The following is a 17354-nucleotide window of genomic DNA, read 5'->3' as shown; positions in this document are numbered from 1 at the left end:
GAGCCATTACCTTTTAGAAACAGGTAACTCAAAGTCTTCCGAATGAGACCCACAGCTTGCTTCCCGATAATGGGGGTGGGGCTTGAAAATGAGCAGGGGTCTGGAGGAGACAGGACAAACCAGAAGCTGAGCACTCTGGGGGCTGTGGACTGCCCCTCCACTTCTGCCTGCACTGAAAGCTTTACAGCATCAGAAGGAGGGCGAACCCCACTTTCCCTTGGGTGTTCGGGGCCCTGCACCCCCCACCCCTTCACAGCAGCTGTGAGATCTGGGGAACACGATCTTGCTCCCCACTCACCTGGGTGGAAAGAGGACCCCCATGCACGGGGTGGGTAAGTAGAGGTGCCAAAGAGACCCCAGACCTGAGGACTAGACACAGACTTAGAAAATCTGTAAGCTGCAAGGTCTGCCCTCACCCCCAGTTGCCCCGGGGGAGGGGGTGTAGGTCGTGTCTCCTGGGGTAAACACACAGGAACAAAACGTACAGCTCCAATTCACTGACCTCAGAGCCCACAGGCCCACCTCATGCAAGCTGGCTGGAAACCATTCTTCTAGAACGTGGGCCTAAAGGTTTGTAAGCACACATAATGCAGGACCATTTAATTTCACCGTGAAGCCTCCCTGTAGCCAGGGAGCCTCCAGAATGTGCGCACAGGGCTGTCAGAGCACAGTGCCCCCCGCGCACCCATGGGCAGCCACTTCACTCCAGAAAGCTATTTACTGCAGATGACACCCCCTGGCGCGGGCAGCCCTCGCGGTCATGGAGCGGGGACTCCAACGTGGCCACACCCCGCAGGGAAGTGGCGCGCCTCCCGGGGACAGCCAGGAAGCCTTCGCCGAGCACCCACTCTGTGCGAGGCACCGTCGGGCAGGGATGGAGCCCAGTTTCTCAGAGGGGGAGACTGAGGCTTAGACAACCCGCCCCACTTTCCAGGGGGACACCCGCCAAGGCAGGAAGGCAGCACGTGCAAACTGGGTGAAGGTCAAAGTGCAGACAAGCCGCCTTTGACACAAGAGGATCTGAAACTGCCCAGAGCGGAAACTCAGATAAACCACAAAAACCCTCAAACACAAGTGAAAGCCAGAGATCCGGAGTCCTGGCAAGACCCTGAGGAGGGTTTCTGAAGTGGGCAGCCGGCAGGAGAGGGCAAGGGACACTGCCTGGTCACCCCACCCTCCGGAGCCACACACGCTCCACTCTGAGGGGCTCTGTGCCCCCTGGGGGGTGGGAGGGGACCCCGGCACTGCAGGCTGCGAGACAGGGGCTGGACTGGAGGCAGCGGGCCATCTCCCCACCCCTTCCCAAGGGCCTGGACTCAGCCTCTGGGACTCCCTCCTCCATGGAGAACTAGAAACCTGGAGAAAATGCAAAAATCCACCCAGGGACTCACTCAGCCCATGGGAACATCAGGAAAGACCTTGTTCAGGGTCCCTGGACAAATGAGGAGTGGGGGCCTCTGTCCAGCTGCCACTGTGGAAAACACCCCCACGACGGGGCAGCCGCTGCAGCAGCCCTCCCGGATGGAGGGAAGGGGCGTGAGAGACCCTGCCCCCGAGCCACAGGCGGCACCTGAGGTAGGCTGAGACCAATGCTCCTGGGCATCTGGGACCAAGGCCGGCGGCGGAGGGTGGAGCACCTTCAGCCTGGAGAGGACGGGGTGAAGCTGGGAGGGGGAGCAAGGCATTTCCAGGCTGGCCTGGCCAAGAGCGAGGAGCCCTTCTTTGGGCCTAGGCCAGGAGAGCCCCAGCTTTCAAAGGGAGGGTCGAGGGGCCGTGGGGGAGGGACAGGCTGGGGCAAAGCTGCACAACTCTGCAGGGGCCTGGACCGCAGAAGGGCAGGGGCCGGCGCAGGTCCTCAGGAGACTCCTAGTGTGGGGGGCACCTGAGGGGCATCTGAAGGGAGACCGTGGCATGTCCTGAGGGGAGAGGAGGCACCTGAGAACGCTGCCACTGAGGGGGGAGATCAGAGGTAGGAGTGAGTCCCCAGTCTTGGCTAGGGAAGGGGACAAGGGGCAGGGCTGAGCTTGCCTAGGCCCGCCTCGTCCTGCTCAGATACTCTTCAAAAACTCAGCCTCCTGAGGTGGGTGTGGGTGGGCTCACCCTCTCTCTGTGCCCCTGGGGGTCTCCGTGCCTGTGCAGGCCCCCCACTGCCACACTCCGGTCCGGGTCTCCTTATAGCCCACCCTGGCATGGCATCGGTAGGGGTCACACAAGCTCCATCTTCCGGGTGGGGCCAGACACTCAGAGGCGAAGGGGCACAAGGTCGCCCAGCCAGAGAGAGGCAGAGGCGGGCCCCCCACCAGACTCCCAGCCAACGCCTCTCGGAACCGTCTACCCAGCCAGCAGCCTGCTAGCTGAGTGCCGCCCCAGAGAGGGGCACCTCTGCCCCCAGGCAGCCAGGTGAGCCTCCACAGGGTGCACGCTGACCAGCGGCCACCCTGGGGCTGGCCATCCGGGTCTCAGGAAACAGGATCCGTGAGGCCAGGGTTGGCTTCCATGACAGATGGAGCCAACTGCCTCCTCCTGTGGGGCCAGGGGAGGGGACCCCAGGGGAGCACACAGGCAGGCTGGGCCCACCGCCCGCCTGGCCCTGCTGGCCGCCGCCTCCTGCCCACACCCTGGGACCGTCCCACCCTGCCCAGACAGGGAGTAGTGCGGCCCCAGCCAGGGCCCCGACCCCAAAAGGTCTAGGTCACACCTGCCGTCCAGCAGCAAGGGACCCGCCCCCAGCTGGCCTAGTCCCATCAAACGTGTGGGCACTCCACCGGGCCGCTGTAGGACTGTTACAAGGCCCCAGATCTAGCAGGCAGATGGACTCATGCTGTGCTCCCGTCACCTTCCTGACGCCCCGCTGTGTCCTCCAGGCTCTGCACCCACAGCACCTACAGGGCGGGAGCCCCGAGCCCACCTCACATGCTCCCTCAACCCCATGTTTGCTAAAGTCCTATACTTCTCCCCAGCCCACTGGCCCTTCTTGAGGAAGCCAAACTCTGAAGGCTCCTTTCTTGCCCGAACATCAGCCCTAACTCGGACCTGAGACCCCACTGCAGGAGGCGCCTCCAGCCCTGCCAAGCAGGGCTCATGGCTCAGCTGTGAGGGACCAGGCCAGTTGCACCCGCTCACCTCGGGGAGGCTCTGTCCCCACAGGTCTTTTGACCTCTCCCCTCGCACCTCCAGAAAGAACGCGAAGAGACATGGTACCGGGGATGCCTCTCAAGGGGTGTAAAGCCCAGGGAATTTGGGGAGTTACACACGCTCGGAAACACTGAGTTCTGGCATCATTCGTTGGGAGAGTCCCAGCAACACCCATATGCACCCCTGCAGGGCACCCCCCAAGGCCAGGCCACAGGCTGCACTGAATGACACCTTCCATTGGTGACCCACAGCTCAAAGGAAGCAGTCCTCAGGGGACAACGGGAGAAGGCCAGGGTGACCGGCATCCCCACTTGGGCCCGGAGGGGGAAGGGGTGCTCTCTGGGTCAGGCGGTCTCCCTGAGGACGCAGAGAGCAGTTGATCCTGCACATGTACGGACGTGGGGGACCTGGCCCTGAGGGCGCCACAGTTCAGCATGCCTGCGGTTCCCCCTACCCGGGCAACATTCTAGAACAAGACTCCGGCGGGTCTACCCAGTGTGGGGTACGGCCCCCAGGCCCTGGTGTGATCGATCCCAGGGAGACGGGAGCATCTCTCCTCTTAGATGGGCTGACGGGGACCAGACCACGTCTCAGACAGGTGCCGCTTTACAAACCACCGTCTTGGACTCCGGGGGCGGCACTCCGCGGACGCACGAAGGGAGCCCAGGGAGCTAATGCGACACCTAACGGGTCTGAATCCAACACGCCCACGAAGGCTAGACCTCGGCCCACCAGGGCCTTGCCTCTGCCCTCCAAACCTGCCCCTCAGAAACAAAGAGGGCGAGAGCAGGGACCTGCTGCGTGTCTGGCACACGCGGTCATAAAGTGGGTGTTACTACAGCCCCCCAACACTGGAAATACTGCCCACAGTGGTGCTGTTACTACGGCCCCGCGCCACTGCCGTTCCTGCCCACGGTGTGCCGTTACTACGGCCCCGCGCCCACTGACGTTCCTGCCCACGGTGTACCGTTACTACGGCCCCGCGCCCACTGACGTTCCTGCCCACGGTGTACCGTTACTACGGCCCCGCGCCCACTGACGTTCCTGCCCACGGTGTACCGTTACTACGGCCCCGCGCCCACTGACGTTCCTGCCCACGGTGTACCGTTACTACGGCCCCGCGCCCACTGACGTTCCTGCCCACGGTGTACCGTTACTACGGCCCCACGCCCACTGACGTTCCTGCCCACGGTGTACCGTTACTACGGCCCCGCGCCCACTGACGTTCCTGCCCACGGTGTACCGTTACTACGGCCCCGCGCCCACTGACGTTCCTGCCCACGGTGTACCGTTACTACGGCCCCGCGCCCACTGCCGTTCCTGCCCACGGTGTACCGTTACTACGGCCCCGCGCCCACTGCCGTTCCTGCCCACGGTGTACCGTTACTACGGCCCCGCGCCCACTGACGTTCCTGCCCACGGTGTACCGCTACTACGGCCCCGCGCCACTGCCGTTCCTGCCCACGGTGTACCGTTACTACGGCCCCGCGCCCACTGACGTTCCTGCCCACGGTGTACCGTTACTACGGCCCCGCGCCCACTGACGTTCCTGCCCACGGTGTACCGTTACTACGGCCCCGCGCTCACTGACGTTCCTGCCCACGGTGCACCATTACTACGGCCCCGCGCCCACTGACGTTCCTGCCCACGGTGTACCGTTACTACGGCCCCGCGCCCACTGACGTTCCTGCCCACAGTGTACTGTTATCACTGACGTTCCTGCCCACAGTGTGCTGTTACTACAGCCTCACGCCCACTGACGTTCCTGCCCACAGTGCTGCTGTTACTACGGCCCCGCGCTCACTGACGTTCCTGCCCACGGTGTACCGTTACTACGGCCCCCGCGCTCACTCACGTTCCTGCCCACAGTGTACCGTTACTACGGCCCCGTGCCCACTGACGTTCCTGCCCACGGTGTACCGTTACTACGGCCCCGCGCCCACTGACGTTCCTGCCCACGGTGTACCGTTACTACGGCCCCGCGCTCACTGACGTTCCTGCCCACGGTGTACCGTTACTACGGCCCCGCGCTCACTGACATTCCTGCCCACAGTGCTGCTGTTACTACGGCCCTGCGCTCACTGACGTTCCTGCCCACGGTGTACCGTTACTACGGCCCCGCGCTCACTGACGTTCCTGCCCACGGTGTACCGTTACTACGGCCCCGCGCTCACTGACATTCCTGCCCACAGTGCTGCTGTTACACGGCCTCGCGCCCACTGACGTTCCTGCCCACGGTGTACTGTTATCACTGACGTTCCTGCCCACAGTGTGCTGTTACTACAGCCTCACGCCCACTGACGTTCCTGCCCACAGTGCTGCTGTTACTACGGCCCCGCGCCCACTGACGTTCCTGCCCACAGTGTACTGTTATCACTGACGTTCCTGCCCACAGTGTGCTGTTACTACAGCCTCACGCCCACTGACGTTCCTGCCCACAGTGCTGCTGTTACTACGGCCCCGCGCTCACTGACGTTCCTGCCCACGGTGTACCGTTACTACGGCCCCCGCGCTCACTCACGTTCCTGCCCACAGTGTACCGTTACTACGGCCCCGTGCCCACTGACGTTCCTGCCCACGGTGTACCGTTACTACGGCCCCGCGCCCACTGACGTTCCTGCCCACGGTGTACCGTTACTACGGCCCCGCGCTCACTGACGTTCCTGCCCACGGTGTACCGTTACTACGGCCCCGCGCTCACTGACATTCCTGCCCACAGTGCTGCTGTTACTACGGCCCTGCGCTCACTGACGTTCCTGCCCACGGTGTACCGTTACTACGGCCCCGCGCTCACTGACGTTCCTGCCCACGGTGTACCGTTACTACGGCCCCCGCGCTCACTGACATTCCTGCCCACAGTGCTGCTGTTACACGGCCTCGCGCCCACTGACGTTCCTGCCCACGGTGTACCGTTACTACGGCCCCGCGCCCACTGACGTTCCTGCCCACAGTGCTGCTGTTACTACAGCCCCGCGCTCACTGACGTTCCTGCCCACGGTGTACCGTTACTACGGCCCCGCGCCCACTGACGTTCCTGCCCACAGTGCGCCGTTACTACGGCCCCGCGCCCACTGACGTTCCTGCCCACAGTGCTGCTGTTACTACGGCCCCGCGCTCACCGATGTTCCTGCCCACAGTGGTGCTGTTACTACGGCCCCGCGCCCACTGACGTTCCTGCCCACAGTGGTGCTGTTACATGGCCCCGCACTCACTGACGTTCCTGCCCACAGTGTACCGTTACTACGGCCCCGCGCTCACTGACGTTCCTGCCCACGGTGTACCGTTACTACGGCCCCGCGCTCACTGACGTTCCTGCCCACGGTGCTGCTGTTACTACGGCCCCGCGCTCACTGACGTTCCTGCCCACGGTGTACCGTTACTACGGCCCCGCGCCCACTGACGTTCCTGCCCACAGTGCGCCGTTACTACGGCCCCGCGCCCACTGACGTTCCTGCCCACAGTGCTGCTGTTACTACGGCCCCGCGCTCACCGATGTTCCTGCCCACAGTGCTGTTACTACGGCCCCGCGCTCACTGACGTTCCTGCCCACAGCGTACTGTTACTACGGCCCCGCGCTCACTGACGTTCCTGCCCACAGTGCTGCTGTTACTACGGCCCCGCGCTCACTGACGTTCCTGCCCACAGTGTACCGTTACTACGGCCCCGCGCCCACTGACGTTCCTGCCCACAGTGCTGCTGTTACTACAGCCCCGCGCTCACTGACGTTCCTGCCCACGGTGTACCGTTACTACGGCCCCGCGCCCACTGACGTTCCTGCCCACAGTGCGCCGTTACTACGGCCCCGCGCCCACTGACGTTCCTGCCCACAGCGTACTGTTACTACGGCCCCGCGCTCACTGACGTTCCTGCCCACAGCGTACTGTTACTACGGCCCCGCGCTCACTGACGTTCCTGCCCACAGCGTACTGTTACTACGGCCCCGCGCTCACCGACGTTCCTGCCCACAGTGCTGCTGTTACTACGGCCCCGCGCTCACTGACGTTCCTGCCCACGGTGTACTGTTACTACGGCCCCGCGCTCACTGACGTTCCTGCCCACAGTGCTGCTGTTACTACGGCCCCGCGCTCACTGACGTTCCTGCCCACAGTGGTGCTGTTACTACGGCCCCCGTGCTCACTGACGTTCCTGTCCACGGTGTACCGTTACTACGGCCCCGCGCTCACTGCCGTTCCTGCCCACGGTGTACCGTTACTACGGCCCTGCGCTGACGTTCCTGCCCACGGTGTACCGTTACTACGGCCCCGCGCTCACTGCCGTTCCTGCCCACGGTGTACCGTTACTACGGCCCCGCGCTCACTGCCGTTCCTGCCCACGGTGTACCGTTACTACGGCCCCGCGCTCACTGCCGTTCCTGCCCACGGTGTACCGTTACTACGGCCCGCGCTCACTGACATTCCTGCCCACAGTGCTGCTGTTACTAGGCCCCGCGCTCACTGACGGAGCCGTGAGTTAATACCGGCCTAGTGCTTGCATGTGTACCAAGCCCTTCTGCAGGCTGTCCTCCCCCTCATTCCCTCAGGCCCTCCTGACAGCCCTACAAGGGGCGGGGCTCTGTCTTCATGGGGGGGATAGTCACATGGTCATCTGTGTCTAACTCCAGACCCACAATCTGCCAGGCCAGGACAGCCTGGAGTCAGCTACGACGGTGGAGCACAGAGGGGTGCATGCCTTATCTGTGAGTGCACAGCCAGCGGAGCCCAAGCTTTAACGCCCAGCCCCTGGCACCAGGCTGGCACCACAAGCACCCAGTCAACATTAGGGCTGGCAACGCAAGCAGACAGCAATAAGCTGGGGGGAGCACCCCCTTCCTGAGGCCCATACCACTTTCTGCCCCTTACGCCCACACCGCACCCGTGACACTCTCTGGTCACAGTCATTGCACAGGGAAGGCGTCCCCTCGGCTCTTAGTCACAGGCCTGAAATGGCTCCTCCTCCTTCTGGTAACCTTTACAAGGGTCCAGACCCATGAACTGCGAACACGTTCATGCCTCTGGGCAGCGGCCTCTATGACAACGGCCAGCAGGTGAGGACACTCCCACCTCCACGTCCTGGGGCTCCAGGTACCTGGGACCTCAAAGGGGGCCCCAGAGACCCAGCTCTTGTGACATAGTGCCCCCACTCCAGCCACCAATCCGACTTTAATCACATGCAGAGAAAATGGATGAGGGACACCCTGAACTGTCACTGCACTCCAGGTGACATTTTTCAAGGAGCTGGGAAAGGACTTCTGAACACCTCATTAGCTCCAGACGAGGTCCCCCAGAACTTCTGGGACCTGTGGCAAGGAGGGCGGGGGCTTCCTCCAAACTGCGCCTTTCAGCTGGCTCTCACCAGAGGTCATAAAGGCCCTAAAAAGGAGGTTAAGTGAGAGCAGACTCTCTTCTAGAATAATTAAAAGCTGGCAAAAGAAACAAACACTCACCCATAGCACTGAGCCTGCAGAGCCAAAAGCCTCTGGCCACAGGGAGGTCCCCATTATCTCCACCGTAAACATGTATCCAGGAGCCAGACTTCTAATGTAAACCACCATCGTATGAATGATCCCGAAACATGACATGTTGCCTTTAAGAGCCCCCAAGCTTCTCGGATGGCAGGAACACAGGTACCCAGGGCGGGGGTGCAAGCGCCAAAGCACTTCGTGGACACGCCAGCCACCACCTGGGCACCTGGACAGTGACCAGTGTCCCCTGACCGAAACACACCAGGCAGCCCAGGGCTGCTTGGCCACCTGTCGGTCTCTCCTGCCCAAACAAAAGGGCAAAGCCTCAGATAGGAGGGAAGGAGCGCTCCCAAGAAGATGCAAGTTACCGGGGGACCCCCAAGTTCCCAAACACAAGTATGCAGCAAGCAGGGTGACGCCTTCTGCCATAATTCACTAACATTTCCTCGCGGAACAAAGAGCGCTTCAACTGGCTACTGGCGTGCTGACGGCAAGGGATACAGGGCCCGCCTCTGGGGTCCCATTGGGTATAGTTCAAAGGTCAGCTAGGGAGGGAAAAAGGGAGGACCGGGCTACCTGCCCATCCACACTACTGAGCCAATTGCGTGAACTGCCCCCCAAATCAATGACCTGCAGAGGAGCTTCAGGCACATTTCCAGCGGCAGCCGCTTGGTGGGCTTTGGGTCTGGGTGGGCCCCCACTCCTGGCCCAACCCCTCCTTCCCATGGATCCAGAGGGAAGGCTGCTCTCCCAAGGAGAACAGGGCCACCAGGGGTGGACAGAAAGCCAAACAGACACCGGGGCCCGGTACTGAGGCAGAGGTCCTGTTAGTCCGGTGCCAACCACTCCACTCCGGGGGCCAGGGGCCAGCGCACCCCAAGGCAAGCTCCGCCACCTAGAACCAGGAAGCGGCCGTGCACCTCCCCACTTGCTGGGCACAGGGCTCTGGTGTTTGGCAACTCGCCAGCCTGCAGGAAGAGGGCACAGGAAGGAGTCGCTGGCTGCAGCAGCGCACTGGGCTGGGCGGCACACGGGCCCCCACTCTGCTTTCACTTTCTGCCCAGGACTGCCCGTGAGTCAAAGGCGGGAGCGGAGTGTTTACAAATCCCGTCCTTTATTCAAAGCTCACTTCCAAAGCATGCGTGAGCTGCTGCTGAAGGAAATCAATTACTTTACTTCCTAAAAACAAAACAAAAATCAAAACGGTGCCGATCGCCCACCCCAAGAAAGCGTCTTAAATCCCTCCTCCCTGGATGTCCCCATGGCAGGGCTGGGACTGGATCTAGGCCTCTGAGGAGCTGTTGGGAGGCAGCTTCCAGAAGCCCAGGGGCCGAGGCATGCCCCCCCCCCCAGGTCACCAAAAAGGTCAGAGAGAAATGCCCCTGGCCTCCAGGCGTCACCTCCTGTCCCTCCCACCCCACAAAGCCGTGTGCCCTATCTTTCCTGATCTGTAACCACCAGCACACATCAAGGCCTCAAGACAGAAAAGGGCAAACACAGAGCTTTATTTGCAAATGAGAGGCCACATTCAGGGCCGCTGTGAAGGGCCCCTGGACAGAGGGAAAGAGGTCCTTAACTCCTGAGGACTGACCCCTTGCACAGATTCAGACCTTTTCTTGACCACTCTAAAGCCAAAACTACTCCTCGTAAAGACGCCAGGCCAGGCCACTTTCTGTAGACTTGATCTCGCAGGGCCACGCCATGGGCCCAGGAAAAGAACCCCCATCTTAAAGGAAAGAGGGAGACAGCCAACAAAACTCCCTTCTCAGTCCTCAGTGGGGTGGGGGAGCATGAAGACGAGCGGGGGTGACTCCTTCCCTCGCCTTCCTCCTGTCCCTCCAGCCCGTTAGTTTGCCTACTGACGCACAATACCCACCCCACACCCACCCCGCTAACTTTGCAGTCCGTAACCAAGTTAACACACGAGGGAGGGACACCCGTTCCGCACGTCTGGGTGGAAAGCTTTCAGCCAAAATGAAGGGTCGCAGGACACTCAGGGAATGGGCCCAATAGAGGGAACTCACAGGAGGAACCTGCCCCAACCCCATACTGTGTCCCGACTTTCATCTTTCCAAAACTGTCCCTGGGCCCCGAGGGAAAGGAGGCCGCCCAAGGCCTCCACGCTAGCCCTGCCCCCATATGAGCAACCGGTGGAGAAAGAATTCCCCCGGGTCCCCAGCTTTATTCACGGGGGAGCCCACTAGGGCCACGGAGACCTTCGAGGTTTGCGTGGCGGGCATTCCTCCCCGACGGGCTTGTGCCATGGTCACCCCGGTGCCCACCCGAGGGGAAAACAGGGGAAGCACCCCGCTCCTCCCACTCCAAGTCGCCCTCGGCCGGATTAAGCGCTTTTCAGGCTGATTTCAAAACGGGAACTGGGTCTCCTCCTGGCCTGGCTGCAACGACCCAGCAACTCGAAGAGGCTCAAAGTCAGCGCCGGGACCCTAACTCTGGGAGGAAGCTGCCCCCGCGCCACTCCGAGCTGGGCCCAGGCCTGGTCTCGCCCCCCGCCCCGGCAGCGGCGCCGGCCCCCAGCTCGAGTCCCAAGGGGCCCGCAGCCAGGGCGGGCGGGCTCCGGGAAAGTGGCGCCGGGGCGCACGGCGGGCCCGGGACGCCGCCGCGCACCTTCCCCTCCGCGTCCTCCCTCGTTCCCCCCTCCGAAAGATGGCGGGCAGAGGAAAGGGGGAAAAAAATCCCTTCCGCGAGGGAGGGCGCGGGAGGCCGGGTTGGCGCGGGGCGCGCGGGCCGTGCCAACTCCGGGCTGCGCGCCCCAGCTGCGGCGACGCCCCCAGCCCGGGGCGCGGGCTGCCAGGAGGGCGCGGGCGAGGGCGAAGGGGAGGGAGCCCGCGTCGCCGCCGCCGCCGCCGCCGCCGCGACCCCGGGCGGCCGCCGCGCTTTGTTGCATCGTGGCCGCGCACAAAGGCGGCGGCGGCCCGGGCGCCCGGCTCCCGAGACGCGCCGGCGGCCCGCGCAGGACGCACGGGGCCGCGCTCCCCGGCCCGCCCGGCCCGCCGCCGCCCGCGCCGCCCGCCGCCCCGCGCGCGCAAGGAAGCAAGAGAAAGGCGTACTTGGCCTCGGCGGCTCCAGCGGCCGTCCCTCCCCGGCCCGCGCGGCCGGCTCCTCTTTGGCTCGCCGGCCCCGGCAGCATAATAGACGCGCCGGAGCCGAGCAGGGCTCATGCGCTGCGCCGCGGCGCCTGGCGGGAGTCGTAGTCCGCGGCCGGGCCCGCGCCGGGGCCGCCCAGGGGAGGCCGCGGCGCGCGGACTACATGTCCCGGCCCCGCCGGCGCCGCGCCCCGCCCCGCGCGCCCCCGCCCGCTGCCCGCCCCGCCGACCCGGCCGCGAGCGGGCCCGGCCCGGGGGGCGCGCGGGGCGGGGCGGGGCGGGGACCCTCGGCGGCCGCCCCCAGCCCGGGCCCGCGCGGCCCGCCCTCCGTCCCTGCCGCCCGCCCTGCCGCGCAGGGAACCTGCGCCTACGGGCGAATTTCCTGGTGCCCGCGGGAGGCGTGGAAAAGGCAGGAGCGCGGCCAGCACCGGCCCGCCCGCCGCCACTCCCGCCCGGGGACCCCGGAGCCCGGGGTTGGGGGGCGCCCTCAAACCCCAACTGCGCACCGTTGGGGCGGCGCGCACCTGCGGAGCCCCGTGTTTGTAAACAAACCGCGCGCCTAATTAGCCCGGCGGGGGCGCGCGCGGGGGCGGGGGCGGGGCGTCGGCGCGCGCGCAGGGGCGGCCCCGCCCGGGGAGGAGCCGCGCTCGGCCGCGCCCCCCTCTATCTACCCACCTCCAACTGAGCCCGCCACCGTGCTCGCAATCTCCGGGGCGCGCGGGGCCGAGAGCCCAATTCCGCCGTGGTGGGGAGGGGCAGGGGATGTGCCGACCCCTGCCCAAAGACCGCGCCCGCCAGCCTCAGTTTCCCCGTCTGCCCAGTGAGGGGCTGGAATGAGATGAAGGCCCCCATCCTGAGATTCCAGGAGTGGGCCACAAAGGTAAAAACAAGGAGCCTTGGCCCTTCCGTATTTTGGGAAAGGCTCAGCTCGTGGGCACGTTTCAGATCTTGTTTTGGACGGCCATTCCTCAGGTGTATACATAAGTACACTTTTATCCAGCTGTAATTTAAGGTGGACGCATGTTGTGTAGGTTAGACCCCTATAAAAACGTCTAAAACAAAACAAGTTTTCCCCTGTGCTGACTCAACCCGCCAACTGGAAGGTCGAGTTTCTTTGTGTGGTCTGGACCCATCCCAAGTCGCTGGGGTCACTGGGTTTACTTTCAGGGTGAGCAGGAGTTCTGCCGCCGGAAATGCACACATCTTAATATTACGGAGAGTGCGGGCTCCGCGGGGCCCACTGAGCCACTCTGTCCTCCCAGGCTCATAGGTGAGGGAACTGAGCCGCTGGGAGGAGCAGTGACTTGCCCAGGGTCACAGAGTCAGTAAGCAGGAGAGAGCTGAGATGCCAAAGTCCCCCAGACCTGGGAAACAGCTTGCTGAAGAGGCCGAAACGTTCTCCGACCCTACCCGCTGCCCCTTTGTGTGTAAGAGCTCAGGACTTCTTGGGCACCTGGGTGGCTCAGACGGTTAAGCATCTGCCTTCGGCTCAGGTCATGATCCCAGGGTCCTGGGATCGAGTCCCGCATCAGGCTCGCTGCTCCTTGGGAGCCTGCTTCTCCCTCTGCCTCTCTCTCTCTCTCTCTCTGTCTCTCTGTCTCTCATGAATAAATAAATAAAATCTTAAAAAAACAAACAAACAAACAAGAGCTCAGGACCTCTTACACACCCCAGGTGACACTCCAGAGCAAGGCACTGGGGGGTGAGGCGGGTGGGGAAGAGCTTGCCTTTCTAGTTTACAAACTGGGAGAAGGTGGAGGAGTGGATGGTGAGAATCTGCAGGCTGACACCTCAGACCCAGGGTCCTAGCTGCACCCCCCCAGAGCCCTGATTTGGTACCCCGGGGGTACCCCGGGTTTACAGACTCCTATGCTAGTCACCCCCAAGGCTACATTCCTTTCCTGCCATCTGAGTCTCATCCTCTGGGACATCCTAGGCACTCACCATCAGGATGATCCCACCTCACTCATCAGGCCAAAGCAAAGAGCCTCTCCACCTGGTCTTGGCCTTCCAGAGTCTGGCTGGAGTCCACAGAGGCTGCCCCTGACCAGCCAGGCTGTCAAGGCTGCCGACCAAATGCCCAGGACCCTGATGAGCCTCCATGGGCCTTATGGTGACCCCAGAAGTATCCCACGAGGAATACAGCAGGAACCTGGGCCCTCCCTGGGGACCTCGGCTTGTATGGAAGGACCCAGGTCCCCACCTTTCCCTTCCTTGTGCCCACTGGTCCTGCTTGCCACTCGCGTTGCCCAGGTGGCTCAGTGGGGTAGCCTTCCGTAAGGCTGGAAGTCTCTAGGAAGCAGAATCTGCAAGAGGAATGTGACAGAGACTGGCCTTTGGGCATCTCAGCCCCTGGCTAACTACCTGTCAGGCCTAGTGCAGGGGCTCCTCCCTAGGGCCTCTGGAGAGGCAGGGCTGCCTTGGGAAGAAATTCAGGGTGGCCCCGATGCCCGACCCCCTACCAGCCCAGGCTCCTGGAGTTTCAACACCACTGAGGTTGGGCCTCTGGGGACTGCTGAGTGCCCGGAACAGAGTCACTTAATCTCCCCAAGCCTGGTTTCCTCATCTGTCAAAGGAGTCCAAAAATAGAACCTGAGTCTCCTGCTATGGGAGGGGGAAGGGGAGCGTGCCAGAGGCCTGGCCTGCGGCCCCCTCCCTTGGTCACGACTCCCCTCTCCACCTCCGTCTCTCACTTACAGGGTCTGTTGATTGGATGATCCCGCTCCACTGTGGCAGCTCCATGAGAGCAGGGCTCCAGCCCCTGGGCCCACTAGGGGTCTGGCGTGAATGAATGAATTTTCTCTTCTGCACACCTGTCCAGTCCTCCAGCCTCCATCTGCAAACTTCAGTGCAGCCAGACCTCCTGCGGCTAAGGCCCCTGCCCCGCAGGAGGCCTTAAAGCCTTGGCCTTAAAACTTGTCCTTGGCCTTAAACCCATATTCAGGCCGGGACGGGCCTGGGGTCTCAACTGCCTCCTCCTCTTTCGTGCAGTCTTTACCACCATGCCCCTGGAGGAACAGAGCAGTTGTTTATGTTACTGCATTATAGTTCATACACGAGTCTCTTAAAAGTTTAGTTATCGTGAGCCCTTCCCAGGAGACTGATCAGCCCTCAGAACAACTTAAAAAAAAAAAGGAGTTTCTGCCTCGGTGAACAAAGGCCGGGCTGCAGAGAGCTCTGGATGGTGAAGAGCAGAGGTTTCTAATTACACAGTCATTTATCGACCAGTTACTGTGTGCCAGACTCGGTGTCAAGAGCTTACATACACAATTTCACTGAATCCCCAGTCTTACGGGGTAGGGGTGATTACGCCCATGTTACAGATGAAAATGGTGGCACAGTGAGGCTACATTCCTAGCCTGAGCCATGGTTTGAAACCAGATGAGGGTTCGCATTTCACCTGCAAGGTATCTTCCAGGAGCCTGTGTTTTGGTAGGTGAGATGAGGTGCATATTTGAGGGCACGGATGCCCATGTTCACTAACTGGTGGTTCTCTTAGAAACTTGTGGGGAGCCCCCATCAGGGGATGGAGCTTGGAGGTGAGCTTTCTCAGTTCCCCGTTTTCCCCTGGCCCCAGGTGGAAGATCGTTTGCATAAAAGCAATAGTAATGTCTTTAAAAGCACACAGTGCAGAGGTCTTGGGTGTGATCTGGGAGCTTGGGGGAACAGAGGGAGTGGGCTGCAGCCACAGAAGTGTGGTCACAGACGGGCAGTCCGCAGGAGGCAGGGCAGGAAGACAGGGGGTGGCCCCCAGAGTCTCAGTCTGCTCATCTGTAAAATGGGCGTAATATATGCCTGCCTCAGAGGCTTGCTGTGAGGACAACTATGGTAGAAGGACACATTCTCTAAGATAGTGTCCCCATCCGTTCATGCGTCTGCCACATAGGGACCGGTGGAGGGCATGGTGCCCTAAGTCCCACTTCCCGGCAGGGCAGATCCAACAGGAAACAAGACAAAGCCCCTGCCGTGGAGCAGACATGTTCCTGGGGACACACAGACTGTCATAAATAAAATAAGCCGTGTGCCTCACGGTGCTCAGTGCTGTGGAGAAAATTCAAGCCAGGAAAGGAGCCGGGGAGCTGACTAGTGGGGTAGTAGGGTCATGGCAGCTACCTATGGGAACTAGGACTGTGAGTGATTTCATTTTATTTTTCTCAATGATCATTTCTTTCTTCCAGGGCAAACAGGGATGACTATGTACCAAAAGTTGAGTTTTGTTTGAAGAAATGATCATCGTGATATAAAGGGAGGGGGGGGCTGGCCTGGGAAGTGCTCCAGTCTCGGGTCCCTGGAATCCTGGTTCAAAGTTTAGGTGCCCCTGGTGTTAGAAGGTGGTGGTGCCAGCCTCTTGGTTTGGCCACCCGTGAGAAAGCTATCTGCACTGATGTCCTGGGACATCATGGCCCTGTCTGTGTTCCCTCCTCATATCCCCTGCTTCTGAGAAGGAACCCCAAAATTACAAGACAAGTATGTTCAGAATGATTGAAGATATACAATAAGTAATTTTTTAAAAAAAAAGACTAGCAACGGGCACCTGGGCGGCTCAGTCAGTTGGGCATCTGCCTTCAGCTCGGGTCACGATCCCAGAGTCCCAGGACTGAATCCCACATAGGGCTCCCTGCTCAATGGTAAGTCTGCTTCTCCCTCTGACTGCCCCCCTTGTGCTCTCTCCCTCTCTCTCAAATGAATAAATAAAATCTTTTAAAAGAAAGACTAACAAAAAATTTGACATTTTGAAAAAAAAATCTTAGACGTTCTAGAAATCAAACATATAGGCTACAGGGAAATTTGAAACTCAGAGGAAGGGATACTTAGTGGCTTAGACAATGTTCAAGAGAGAATTAGTTCCTAAGAGATAGATCCGAGGAAATCAACCAGAAGGGAGTTTAGAGGAGCAAAAGAGATGGAAAATTTAAAAATCAGAAAATTCAGTTAAGAAACAGGAAAGTGGTGTGATGTCATCTTTCTAAAAGGAACACCAGACAGACTGAATTAAGAAGTAAAGGGGAGAAGAAATCTTTGTACAGATAAGAGATGAAACTTTAACAAAATAGATGGAAGAAATGAATCCTTGGATTCAAACACAAGTCTCAAGTAGGATAAACAAGAGTGAATGCACCCCTAAATGTATCACAGAGGAACAGAAAACATCGAAGACAAAGAGATCTGACCAGCAATGGGCTGAGATGAACTCAGCAAAAATGGCAGAGCACAGAACAGGCCCGTAACTCCAAAGGGCCCGTAACTCTGCAGAAACATCAAACACAATTGGCAAAAGATGTCAGAATAAACTTTATCTGAACTCCGGAAACGAGTCAAAGGTTTATATAAACTGGGAAAACAATCAAGAAGAAGGCAGCTCAATCTCAGCTTTTAAGGAAATTTCTATTGAATAACTGGCAAACCATTGAGCTAATCAAACAGACACTTTACTGGCCACACACAACACAGAATACTGGATTTACAAAATAAGCGCAGAAACATCAAACAACAGCAGCAATCAGCATCAACAAACCCTGGGGAGGGGAGAGAATCTGACTTCCAGAGTTACCACGTTATAATATTCAAAATGTCCAATTTTCAACAACAACAAAAAAAATCATGAGGCATGCAAAGAAATAAAGCATGGCGGGCAGACGGGGCGGGGGGGGGGG

The 17354-nt window shown here is 60.5% G+C and overlaps 2 protein-coding genes across 6 annotated transcripts in view; one reads left to right on the top strand and one right to left on the bottom strand.

Annotated features, from left to right (window-relative positions):
- Positions 1-11788, bottom strand: part of BRD3 (bromodomain containing 3) — a 39515-nt gene extending 27727 nt beyond the window's left edge. For 4 of the 5 annotated variants that reach the window (XM_027615481.2, XM_027615483.2, XM_027615480.2 and 1 more), the window contains exon 1: positions 11665-11788. The gene's annotated coding sequence lies outside the window, so the exon portion shown is untranslated. Of the gene's footprint in view, positions 1-10; positions 29-11664 lie in introns of those variants that run through there. The other variant, XM_027615479.2, reaches the window with a different exon arrangement.
- The window catches only part of LOC118356218 (skin secretory protein xP2-like), a 35563-nt gene continuing 26349 nt past the window's right edge, over positions 8141-17354 (top strand). Inside the window, exons 1-3 of the mRNA XM_035723739.1 lie at positions 8141-8179; positions 11007-11621; positions 11742-12173. Of these exons, the coding sequence (XP_035579632.1) occupies positions 8141-8179; positions 11007-11621; positions 11742-12173 (1086 nt within the window). The remainder of the gene's footprint in view (positions 8180-11006; positions 11622-11741; positions 12174-17354) is intronic.

Source organism: Zalophus californianus, chromosome 13 (assembly GCF_009762305.2).
Source record: "Zalophus californianus isolate mZalCal1 chromosome 13, mZalCal1.pri.v2, whole genome shotgun sequence".
NCBI lineage: Eukaryota > Metazoa > Chordata > Mammalia > Carnivora > Otariidae > Zalophus > Zalophus californianus.
This window is presented reverse-complemented; position numbering and strand designations above follow the sequence as displayed.